General features: G+C 35.6%; 1 protein-coding gene across 9 annotated transcripts in view; it reads right to left on the reverse strand.

Annotated features, from left to right (window-relative positions):
* Positions 1-13689, reverse strand: part of LOC147409894 (uncharacterized) — a 45407-nt gene that overhangs the window by 19930 nt on the left and 11788 nt on the right. For 5 of the 9 annotated variants that reach the window (XR_015175460.1, XR_015175459.1, XR_015175458.1 and 2 more), the window contains exons 14-21: positions 13303-13385; positions 12221-13123; positions 11747-11789; positions 10975-11514; positions 10673-10769; positions 10424-10531; positions 8303-8354; positions 25-1282 (exon numbers count right to left, since the gene is read on the reverse strand). Coding sequence is in view for 2 of the 9 variants with exons in the window: in XM_086431994.1 (XP_086288120.1) it covers positions 9470-9475; positions 10424-10531; positions 10673-10769; positions 10975-11048 (285 nt within the window). In the remaining 7 variants the exon portion in view is untranslated. Of the gene's footprint in view, positions 1-24; positions 1283-2042; positions 2107-8302; positions 8355-8381; positions 9479-10423; positions 10532-10672; positions 10770-10974; positions 11515-11746; positions 11790-12220; positions 13124-13302; positions 13386-13689 lie in introns of those variants that run through there. The other 4 variants (XM_086431994.1, XR_015175462.1, XM_086431993.1 and 1 more) reach the window with 4 other exon arrangements.

Consider the following 13689-nt stretch of genomic DNA (forward strand, 5'->3'; position numbering starts at 1 on the left):
GAAAAAAATGGAGAAAAACATTACCTTGGCCTCCAGAATCCGGGTCATTCGGGTTTTGTAAGAAAATAGGATTTTAGCTTTAGCACATTAACCACCTTATTGAGCAATTCCTTTAAAAAGCTTTTAAAATTTGGAGTCCTGTTGTCTGGATATTTTACTAGATCCTGCAAAAAAGAATAGGAATATTAATTCATCCTGTAAACTGGACTATGAATTTAGAAATTTTAAAGAAAAGGGTAAGAAAATCTACCTCGATGATATGCCGAATCAGTGCATATACTGAATTTGAATAAAATGGAGACTAACCAAGTGCTATAGCACGAACGAAATTGAAGGAAAATTAAAACGGTATATTTTCAATAGATACTTGGTAGTCGATCCAAGTCCAGCTTACCCAACAATAAATAAAAAAAACCCTGTAAAATAATTATTGCGCCTGCTTTTCTTCTGAAAGTTAGCCAATTAAAGATTCAGTAATAATTATTGTGTGACTAAGACATATATTTCAATTATGTGCTTACCTTAATGTCCTCTATCTTTCTCAAAAGGTAGATGTTGTTCAAAATGAAGAAATAAAGGTATAGCAAGCTGAATCCAAAGGAACGATTAGTTTAAAAAAAACACTTATTGTGTTCGCTTCTCTTCTGAAATTTAGCCCAATTGATGATTCGGTTATAATTAAAGTCCTGATGAATGCGCGCGGCCGACATGGTAAGGGCACAGAACCATTGATCTTTTTCATTGGGACACACAGGAAAAATATGTGCATGCCCTTGCCACATATGCCACATACCAAAACCATGTGCATTCATCATTATTCTTATAATTATTGTTCAAAATGTAGAAATAAGGGTACAGCAAGCGAAATCCTAAGGAACCAAAAATATATATCAAAGAACTCTAAGTTGCAACTAAAAGGATCAAAATTAAGTTAGCATGGTAGAGCAGACCCAACAATCATTCCCACCCAAGCTATGACGCCAGGAAAATTAAAACGGAGAGAGAGGGAAAGATTCAAATGAAAAAAAATATTTAATAAACTGAGAAACAATTACCAAATCAAATGAACATGAAACAGATTTAAGAACCATTTTGGACTAAACTAAACTAAAGACAAGGTTCAATGATTTATATATGGAGGTAAAATCTAATTATTGCAAAATGCAAAATAAATTAGGAAAAAGTTAAGACATACCAAATAACCTCAAGAGATCATAAGTTGGTAGCATGGTTGGTTGTTGTTCACACACCAGCAGTTCAGGAGCCATGTACAAAGGAGTACCTGAAAAATGCCCTAGGTTCAGTACTAGCTGGCTTAAAAGCACGAGAACCGTGAACCAATGAACTATCTATAGAATGATATTTCTGAGGCAATTTGGAGACATTTACAAAGAGTGCGTAGGAAAATATGGATTTTACATCCCAAAAAAGGCTTCAATATTGAAATATGTACGATCTTTGAACGTTGAAGAGTATAATGCATACTATTCCACGAGTTCCCACCCATTTGCTCTTGCAACCTTTACAAAAGGTGTAAAATGAACAAATTATAAACAACCATATATTAAGGAGAACTAAAAACCCATCATCATAACACAACTAGATAAATTTAGACTTTTAGGTTTGTTTCGCATATATAATGAATATAATGACAGAGTAATTGGAAAAATACTTCTAATGAATTGACTATAGCAATCAATATAACACTAGTCATTACAAAGGACAATCCATGCCCCTACTGCAGATCAAGTAGTTCAAGAGGCGGTAGATGTAAGGCAATCTAGAAAATTGTTCTGTTGATTGATTCCTCACGCTTTTCCAAAGTTGGATATGTAAAAGGATAAAGAAAATATTAATGCTTGTGATGAGATATGGATTTTTCTTTTTTCCCTCCATATATGTTCAAGTCTCATACTAAACAAAGAGAGAAAAAAAAAAAGATCAAGGTTGAATGGAACTTACATCGGTAACAGAAACAATACAAACAAAAACAGGAACCTTGAATAAGCAAAATGAACATTGGAGAGTTACTGCACACCTACCCCAAGATCAAGAGGCTTTGATTGGCCATTTTGTGGACTCACATCGTTGAGTACTAGAAAAAAACTAGGCAAATAACAAAACAAGAATGAAAAAAAAAAAAAGTAAGTTTTTTCCTTAGAATCTAGAAAAGAAGCAATTAGTGTCCATCCAAATAAATTTGGATAAATTTAACAAGGAAGGTAATAAACGCTAGCGTCAATTTATCAAAGAACTGATTCGTAGATGCTTCAACCTACATCGGAAGTTAGAAACTAATCAATAATAAATTTCTTCCAACAAGTAAGTTTAGAAATAGAGAAACAAGAAACCATACCTACAAAGCCTTTTAAAACAAACCTAACTAAAACAACATCAATTTTCTTAGAAAAAGGAGTGTAACAATGAAAAAAAAAAAAAAGACAATTTTGAAATTCAACAAAATACGGAGATTTAAAATTTCTGAAACATTCGAGCTTACCAACTAGATATGTCCTCCGGAGGAAAATAGGAAATGCACTCTCCTTCACGATGCACCGTCAGAGGAGGACCAGCACAAGCATACCAAAGCTCCATGTAAAAACACAAAGTAACAGAGATATCAGAACCACGATGATTTTATTAGTAATGACAATAGGCTGCACACCAAGAAAAGAATCGAATAATATATTCGAAATTTTATAAAAAAAAACACACACACACACACACATACACAGAAATAGATAACAAAAATTGTCATTGCATGAGATTATCAATATGACTTTAAAAATCATAGAAACTACTTCAGAAGCATTCTAATAACCATATAGCAGTTCAAATTGAGAGAAAAGTAGATTGAGATTAATTTGCCCTAATTAGGCTACATAAGTATTACATAAGATGAGTAGAGGAAAAGACAAAAAATGACACAGACTTATTTAACACTCCCCCTCAAGTTGTTGCGTGGATACCAACAACACCCAACTTGGACAAGATATCTTCAAAGGAGGTTTTACTAACACCTTTAGTGAGAACATCAGATGAGGAACAAATAGAGTACAAATCTGTCCAGAAACAATCTTTTCTCTAATGAAATGACGATCAACTTCGATATGCTTCGTTCTGTCATGCTGAATCGGATTTGCAACTATGTTAATAGCTGATTTATTATCACAATATAGTAAGAAAGGGACCGGTACAGGAAGACATAAATCAGCTAGTAAGGTCTTGAGCCACAACAACTCACACACTCCAAGTGCCATAGCTCTGTATTCTGATTCAGCACTCGATCGAGAAACCACATCCTGCTTCTTACTACGCCAAGTTACCAAGTTATCACCAACCTTAGTACACTACCCAGAAGTAGACCGTCTATCAATCACTGAACCAGCATAATCTGCATCTGTCCATGCCTCAATGCGAAGATGACCATAATTATTGAATAAAATACCTCGACCAGGACATCCCTTAAGGTATCTAAGAAAATGATAAATAGCAATAAGATGAGATGTTCGAGGCGAGTGCATAAACTGACACACAATATTAACAGCATAGGTAATGTCAGGGCGAATCATAGACACGTAGATCAATTTTTCCACAAGACGCTGATACTGGCCAATATCCAACACACACTCCCCCTCAGAATCAGCCAACCTGTGATTTTGCTCAATAGGAGTATCAGCTGGACGAGATCCAAACTGACCATAGTCACGGAGTAGATCAAGGACATACTTACATTGAGAAATAAATATACGAGACTGGGACCGCGCAACCTCTACCCAGAAAATAACGAAGATGTCCAAGGTCCTTAATCTCAAATTAACGTCCTAAGTAAGTTTTGACCTCGATAAAACCAGCGTTATCATCTCCAGTAAGAACAATATCATCTACATACACAATCAGAGCAATAGTTTTGTCATGGGAGTAACGCAAGAACAAGGTGTGATCAGCAGAACTCTGATGGAATCCAAACTAATGCATGGCCTTAGTGAAGCGCGTAGACCAGGCACGAGGAGACTGCTTCAGGCTATAAAGAAACCGGTGAAGACGACAAACATGTGTAGAAGAAGCAAAGTAAGAAACCCAAGATGTTGGACCATATAGACTTCTTCTTGCAGATCACCATTGAGAAAAACATTCTTGACATCTAATTGAAAGAGAGGCCACCCTCTAATAGTAGCAACAGAAAGGAGAACGCCAATGGTGGTCATCTTGGCAACCGGAGCAAAGGTTTCCTGATAATCAATCCCATAAGTCTGAGCATGACCCTTGGCCACCAGACGGGCCTTATAACGAGCAATAGAACCATTCAAATTATACTTAAGCGTGAAGACCCAGCGACAACCCATAGCTTTCCTTCCAGGCGGAAGAGGAACAAGTTCTCAAGTAGTTTTTTCAAGATGAATCAACTCATCAATCATAGTTGCACGCCACTCAGGATGGGCAATAGCATCTACAACAGTAGTAGGAAGAGAAACAGTGGAAACAGAAGTAAGAAAACTCTGATAGGAGGGTGAGAGGGCAGAATCAAATATATAATTAGAAATGGGATAAGCACAAGTGCACTTACCCTTACGAGTGGCAATAGGACGATCATCACAGGGAACAGAAAGAGGCGAAGCTAAAGGCAAGGAAGCGAGCTGGTCGGGCATAGTAGTGAATAGTATTGCGTGGACGCCGAGAGTAAACCTGCAATGGAGGAGGTGACGAACTGATAGGGGTTGGAGAAGAAGGAACAGGCATGGGAAGGGGAAATAAAGAAGGGAAGGGATTATCAGGTGAATCTAGAGAAAACCACTCAGATGAATTGCCAACGGACCTACTGTAGTAAGGAGTATGCTAAAAAGAAAAACATCTCGAGAAATGAAACGTCGTCGATAACAACGGTATCCTTTCTGAGTAGAAGAATAACCCAGAAAGATACATTTTATGGCTTTAGGGTCAAGTTTAGTACAAGTTTGGTCAAGAATTTGAACAAAGCAGACGTAACAAAAAACACGCGGAGGAAGTGGAAACACGCGACGATTCGGAGAGAGTTTAGAGGGATGTGGCAAACTGAAGAACATTGGAAGGGGTCCAATTAATAAGGTAAACAGCAGTAAGAACTGCATCGGCCCAATAGGATTGGGGCATGTTCATGTCAATAGAGATGGCACGGGCTAACTCTAGAATATGGCAATTTTTTCATTCTGATCGATCATTCTGCTGAGGGATCTTAACACTGGACATTTAATGCTCAATATCAGACTCTAAACAAAGTTTCAAGACCTCACTATAGATGTACCCAATACCATGATCAGAACGGAAGGTTTGATGGTACGACCAAACTGGGTATGAACCATAGTAAGAAATTGCGTGAAAATCCCATTAACTTCACTCTTGTGTTTCATAAGATAAACCCAAGTGGTTCGACTGTAGTCATCGATGAATAAGACAAAATAGCGAAAACCAAAAGTAGATGTGACAGGGGAAGGACCCCACACATCTGAATGAATTAGGTCAAACATAGTAGGTGTAGTAGTATTCATACTAATAGATAAGAAAAACGTACATGTTTAGCTAATTGACAAGTTTCACAAGAAAAATCAAGCAAATTTTTATTATTAAATAAAGTAGGGAACATGTGTTTCAAATATCCAAAGGAAATATGGCCTAAGCGTAAATGCCAACGCATTACAAGAGCCTTATTAGACTGACTACTACTACTACTAAGCTGAAGAACAGAATGGGTGCTAGGTGAATCGGGAACGTCCAAGAGATACAATCCATTCACTTCACGTCCAGTACCAATCGTCCTCTTCGACTCCAGATCTTGAATGACACAATGAGAGGGATAAAATGTTATACTGTAGTTCAAATTTTTGGTAAGACTACCAACAGATATAAATTAGTAGTAAGTTGAGGAACATGTAGTGTATTAGTTAAGGATAAAAAAGATGTAACAGGGAAATGACCTTAACCAGCTATGGAAGGCAAAAAACCATCAGCCAGGCGAACTTTGCGATGAACAGAATAAACACTATAGGTTTTAAATAGGGAAGACATACCGGTCATGTTATCTGAGGCACTAGAATCAATGATCTATGGTGAAGAAGTGGTACAAACACTCTGTGCAGATGCAACTATACCTGAGTGAACAAAGGTAGAAATTGGCTGAGATGAGATCTCTATTTGATTGAAGAATTTCTTGAACTTGTCAAGATCGGCTTGGGATAGAGATACCGAATCTGATGAGGAGGGAGTAACTGAAGGAGGTGCTAAATCAGTCGTCTGTTGAGAGACATGAGCTGAAGATCATTGAGACTATTGACGATGCTGAGTAGGACGACCATGAAGTGCATAATAACGAGCCTTCACATGACCCAACTTTCCACAATGATCACACTTATGCCGTTGACGGGTAGGCAGAGACCTACTAGGGAGCTGTGGAGAAGGTAAGCGAGCAAGCATAGCGGAATGATCTCCTGAAGAAAGGAGTAGAACAGCTACACGACAACTCTCATCAACCAAGACATAGGAATACGCAGTCTGTATGGACGGAAAATGATCCATACCCAATAAAGGAACTCTCGCATACTCAAATTCATCCCGGAGACCAGCCAGAAACTAAAAAATCCGATTCTTATCCAGAATTGATGCATACAATGTCTCATCAAAAGGGTCCTTCCAAGCATAAGACGAGGAATAGAAAGTCAACTCTTCCCACCGAGCACGTAACTGTGATATATAAGTGGTAACTAAATAATCACCTTGCAAAAAATGAGAAATCTCATGTTTTAAGTTAAAAATCTGGACGTAATTTTGACGTTGCGAGTAAATGCTCTTTATGGAATCCCATATCAGTTTTGCTATAGAGGAGAACATAAAACCTGCTGCAATGTGTGATTGCATAGATGTAACTTGCCAAGATCGAACCATAGAATCATTAGCAAACCAATGGGAGTATGAAGCGTCGGTCTGTGCAGGTTGTTTGTCTGCCCCTGTGAGATAACCGATCTTCCCTTTTCCACTAATGAACATTTCAACCGATAGTGCCCAAAGGAGATAATTAGGACCATCCAATTTCACTATAGTAATTTGAATGCTTGGAAAGTCGGTTGAGTGAGACGAAAGAGCACTCAATCCATTATTATTACTCGTGATCGAGGAAGAGGATGTCTCAGAGGCCATCAAAAGATCCGTGTACTTTGGTTTGAAGAGAGTTCAAGTAAAAAAAAAAGAGGCATGACTCCTAAGTATAAAATGACCGCAGTACCGTAAATGTGACAATGCACGATCGTAAGAACCGTGAAAGCTGATCAAACACTGTTGTGGGTGACCCGAGTAGTCATTACCGTGAGCGAGGAATCAAGGAGCAATACTGCTGTTAGAACTGCCCCAAATAGCACCCTACTGTGATCGCAAGCCTCCGTAGGTGTTCAAAAAAACTGCCACCACCCTCATATAACAACCTACGATGGTTGAAAGATCAAAAACAGTCACCTGCTGTGATCACAGGGCTCAGAATAGCAGTATGCTGTGTCACACAAGGCATAGCAGCCTCGTATGATGGTCAAAACCTCAAAAAAAGTCATTTGCTGTGATCGTAGGTCTCAGACAATCACCTACGATGGTCGCACAAGGCAGAGCAGCCACCTACGGTGGTTGAAAACTGAAAAAAGGTCACCTGCTGTGATCGCAGGTCTCATACAGCTACCTACGATAGTCACACAAGATCAAAATTACTGCCTTGAGTATCGCAAGGCTCAGAGACACCCACCTTGGGTGTCGCAGGCACTAACCAGCATCATTGCTGAGAGTACAGCCTGATCGTAGGCTTTGAATGGTTCTTACCTCTCTCTATCGCATGATGCAATTAGAGTGTGTAGCGATAGAAAACCCCCACAGGGGTGATATGAATTGAAGGCGAGAGAAATTGGGTGATGATTTAAGGAAGAACAAGTCGATGGAGTTTGTAGCGGAAGGAGTGGGGTTTGATGGAGGTAGAGAGAGCTTGGCTCTGATACCAAGTTCAAAATGAGAGAAAAGAAGATTGAGATTAATTAGCCCTAATTAGGCTATATAAGTATTACATAAGATGAGTAGAGGAAAAGACTAAAAAGACACAGACTTATTTAACACAGAACTAATTAGAAGCTTCTCTAATATATTTCTTTCTTATATGATCTTGTCTATGATGATGAAGATGATTGAGATGAAAAGTATGGAAGATTCAAAAGAAAAACGGTTATACAAATTCATAGGTATGAAAAATTCAAAGAAAAAAGTAGCCATCATCAATTGCTAAAACATCTTCAAAAAATACCTCGTTAGATTCGAAACCAACCACCACCCTTCTCTATATGCAATGACAATAGCTGCATACAAGAAAAGGATCGATTAATAGATTTCAAAATACTTGTCACATGAGATTATCACTAATCATTTCAATATCGAAGGAGGATTGCAACATTTAATCTTATATATCATGCTTCAATATCAAGTTTACTTCTAGTAAGGTCATTTTAATTGATAGAAAGAAGATCAGATTAATTTTTAGTTTTAATTGAGATCAGAAATAACTAAGAGTCTTTGTAGTATACTATTTTACACTACAAAGTTGGTCCCAATCCTTTGATATTGCATTCATACAATTCATTTCAGCATAATAGGCACGGCATTAGACAAACATGAATTAAGGAACAAGATTCATTCAATCAATCCCAATATTTTGGGCAAGGCTTTGATGAAGATGATGATGACGACGACAACGACCAACAACAATGACAATAACGATGATGATGAATGATGATGACGAATGACGATCACAGATGATGACTAATGAGTATCATCATCATCATCAAAGACCTATCCCCAAAGATTTGGGGTCACTAAACAACTCTTGTTTTTTTATCAAAGTCTGTCATGAGCCATATCCTTTTGTTATTTAAAGTGAGTTCTTAAACACATTTAGGGTAGAAATTAATATATAAAAAAACATGAGGATCACTGTTTCTACTAGCCTTCAATCTACAGTTTCAATTAGTTTATAAGATTCTGGGTTCTAACAAAAATAAACTATTCTTAGGTTATTTAACTTCCCTGATGAAGGAAATAGAGAACAAGCCCTTGATGGATCTCACTGTACCAAACATAACGTACCCTTCGATCTTATCGCGTCATCTTTACAAATTCCTCCACCTTGGACGAAACCCGGAAGAGTGTAATAGAAAATTACTTTTAAAAAAACATAAATTTTTGAATAAATTTACATGGGATTATTAAAGGATGAAATTTGGAAAAAGTTCAACATTTTTTTTATAGGTGTTCATTTCCAATATTAACCATAAATTTTACTAATTTGTAAAATTATAAACAGGGTTAAAAGAAATAACATCAACAAGAATGAGAATCAAACCTTACCTCTCAGAAGATTTTGATTAATAATATTATGGATCGACCAATCCAAACCTCTTTCTCCTTCATCTCTCACTCATATCTACTTCACTAATATAATTATAATTAGTTTTTAATCCAAAAACTTAACCTAGTTACTTGAATGCAAAAGATAAAGTAATGAAAACTAGGAAACTCTCCACCTTACTAAAATAGAAGAAGCTTACGAAATGAGTTTGAGAATAATATTTCAGCTTTGATAAATACTAAATTAGATTTAGTGGATTATCACTAAGCTAAATATATAGAACATAACAGAAAGAGACCTAATGAAATATCCACTAACGTATTAACAAAATAATAGTTTTAAATAATTACTGAATAAGTAAGACATATATTTCAATTATGTGCCTACCTTAATGTCCTCTATCCTTCTCAAAGGGTAGTTTTAATTTAAAATGAGAAAATAAAAGTACAACAAGCTGAATCCAAAGGAACGATTAGTTTTAAGACAACACTTATTGTGTCCGCTTCTCTTCTGAAATTTAGCCCAATTGAAGATTTGGTTATAATTAAAGTCCTAATGAATGCACGCGGTACGCGGTTAGGTACGCGAACCTACATGGCAAGGGCACAGAACCATATATCTTTTTCATTGGGACACACAGGAAAAATATGTGCAATTCTTCGCCCTTGCCACATATGCCGCGTACTAAAACCGTGTGCATTCATCATTAATCTTGTAATTATTGTTCAAAATGAAGAAATAAAGGTACAACTAAAAGGATCGAACATGGTATAGCAGACCCAACAATCATTCCCACCCAAGCTATGATGCCAGAAAAATTAAAACGGAGAGAGAGGGACATATTCAAATGAAAAAGAAAATTAATAAACTAAGAAACAATTACCAAATCGTATGAACATGAAACATATTTAAGAATCATTTTAGACTAAAGTAAACTACAGACAAGGTTCAATGACTTATATATGAAGGTAAAATCTAATTATTGCACAATGCAAAATAAATTAGGAAAACGTTGTGACATACCAAATAACCCCGAGAGACCATAAGTTGGCAGCATGGAGAGACCATAAGTTGGCAGCAAGGTTGGTTGTTGTCCACACACCAGCTATTCAGAAGCCATGTACAAAGTACCTGAAAAATGCACCAAGTTCAGTACTAAATGGCTTAAAAGCACCGAGAACCGTGAACCAATGAACTATCTATAGAATGATATTTCTAGGGCAGTTTGGAGACACTAAAATGAGTGCCTAGGAAAATATGGATTTTACATACCAAAAAAGGCTTGAATACTGAAATATGTACGGTCTTTGAATGTTGAAGAGTATAATTCACACTATTCCACGAGTCCCCACCCATTTGCACTTGCAACCTTTACAAAAGTTATAAAATGAACAAATTATAAAGAACCATATACTAAAGAGAACTACAAATCCATCATAATAACACATGTAAATAAATTTAGGCCTTTTTTGCATATATAATGAATATAATGACAGAGTAATCGGAAAAATGCTTCTAATGAATTGACTATAGCAATCAATATAACACTAGGCATTACAAAGGACAATCCGTACCCATGCTGCAGATTAAGCAGTTCAAGATGCAGTAGATGTAAGCCCAAAAACTGTTTTGTTGATCGATTCCTCATGATTCCCCAAAACTGGATATGTAAAAGGATAAAGAAAATATTAATGCTTGTGATGAGATAGGGATTTTTCTATTTTCCTTTCATATATGTTCAAGTCCCATACTAAACAAAGAGAGAAGAAAAAAAAAAGATTAAGGTTGAATTGAACTTACATTGGTAACAGAAACAACACAAACAAAAACAGGTACCTTGAATAAGCAAAATGAACATTGGAGAGTTACTACACACCTGCCCCCAAGATCAACAAGCTTCTTGGTTGGTCATTTTGTGGACTCACATGACTGAGTACCGGAAGAAAACTAGGCAAATAACAAAAAAATGAACGAAAAAGGAAAAAATAATCTCTTTCCTTAGAATCTAAAAAAGGAGCAATTGGTGTCCATTAAAATAAATTCGGATAAATTTACCAAGGAAGTTAATAAACTAGTGTAAATTTCTCAAAGAACTGATTCGTAAATGCTTCAACCTACATCGGAAGTCAGAAACTAATCAATAACAATTTTTTTCTAGCAAGCAAGTTAAGAAATAAATAAACAAGAAATCATACCTACAAAACCCTTTAAAACAAACCAAACCAAAACAACATCAATTTTCTTAGAAAAATGTGTGAAACAACACACACACACAAAAAAAGAAAAGATAATTTTGAATGTCAATAAAATACAGAGATTTCAAATTTCTAAAAAAATCAAGCTTACCAGCTAGATATGTCCTCCCATGGAAAATAGAAAATGCACTCTCCTTTACGATGCACCGTCGCAAAAGGACCAACACAAGCATGCCAAAGTAATGTGGAAAAACACAAAATAACAGAGATATCAAAACCACTACGATTCTATCAATAATACTATAGGCTGCACACCAAGAAAAGAATCGAATAATGTATTCCAAATTTTAAAAAAAAAAACACACACACACAGAAATAGATAACAAAAATTGTCATTGCATGAGATTATACTACTTCAGAAGCCTTCTAATAACCATATAGCAGAACTAATTAGAAGTTTCTCTAATATATTCTTTCTTATATGATCTTGTCTATGATGATGAAGTTGATTAAGATTAAAAGTATGGAAGATTCAAAAGAAAAACGGTTATACAAATTCATAGGTATGAAAAATTCAAAGAAAAAAGTAGCCATCATCAATTGCTAAACCATCTTCAAAAAATACCTAGTGAGATTCGAAACCAACCACCACCATTCTTTATATGCAATGACAATAGCTGCATACAAGAAAAGTGTTGAATAATGGCTTTCAAAATACTTGTCACATGAAATTATCACTAATCATTTCAATATCGAAGGAAAATTGCAACATTTTCATGCTTCAATATCGAGTTTACTTTTAGTATGGTCATTTTAATTGATAGAAAGAAGATTAGTTTAATTTTTAGTGTTAATTGAGATCTTAAAGAACTACGAGTCTTTGTAGTATACCTTTTTGCACTACAAAGTTGGTCCCAATCCTTTGATAATGCATTCATACAATTCATTTCAGTATAATAGGCATGGCATTGAACAAACATCAATTGAGGAACAAGATTCATTCAATCAATCTCAATGTTTTGGGCAAGGCTCTGATGAAGATGATGATGACGACAACGACAACCAACGACAATGACAATAACGATGATGATGATGAATGATGATAACAAATGACGATCACAGATGATGAATGATGAGTATCATCATCATCAAAGACCTATCCCCAAAGATTTGGGGTCACTAAACAAATCTTGTTTTTTTCATCAAAGTCTGTCATGAGCCATATCCTTTTGTTATTTAAAATGAGTTATTATACACATTTAGGGTAGAAAATTAATATGTAAAAAAATATGAGGATCACTGTTTTTACTAACCTTCAATCTACGGTTTAATTTAGTTTATAAGATTAGGGGTTCTAACAAAAATAAACTATTCTCGGGTTATTCAACTTCCCTGATGAAGGAAATAGAGAACAAGCCCTCGATGGATCTCACTATACCAGACATAATATATCCTTCAATCTTTACGCATCATCTCCGAAAATTCCTCCACCTTGGACGAAACCCGAAAGAGTGTAACAGAAAATTACCTTCTACAAAAACATAAATTTATGAATAAATTTACATGGGATTATTAAAGGATGAAATTTGAAAAAATTCAACTTTTCTTTATAGGTATTCATTTCCAATAAGAACCATGAATTTTACTAATTTGTAAAATTATAAACAGGGTTGGAAGAAATAACATCAACGAGAATGAGAACCAAACCTTATCTCTCTCAGAAGATTTTGGTTATTAATATGATGGATCAACCAATCCAAACCTCTTTCTCCTTCATCTCTCACTCATATCTACTTCACCAATATAATTATAATTAGGTTTTAATCCAAAAACTTAACCTAGTAACTTGAATGCAAAAAATAAAGTAATGAAAACTTGGAAACTCGCCCCCTTACTAAAATAAAAGAAGCTTACAAAATGAGTTTGAGAAGAATATTTCAGCTTTGAGAAATACTAAATTAGATTTAGTGGAATATCACTAAGCTAAATATATAGAACATAACAGAAAGAGACCTAATGAAATATCCACTAACGTATTAGTATTAACATAATAATAATTTTAAACAATTATTGTGTGAGTACGACATATATTTC

This window comes from Akebia trifoliata, chromosome 2, assembly GCF_017979445.1.
Source record: "Akebia trifoliata isolate Shusen 1 chromosome 2, ASM1797944v1, whole genome shotgun sequence".
NCBI classification, from domain to species: Eukaryota; Viridiplantae; Streptophyta; class Magnoliopsida; order Ranunculales; family Lardizabalaceae; genus Akebia; species Akebia trifoliata.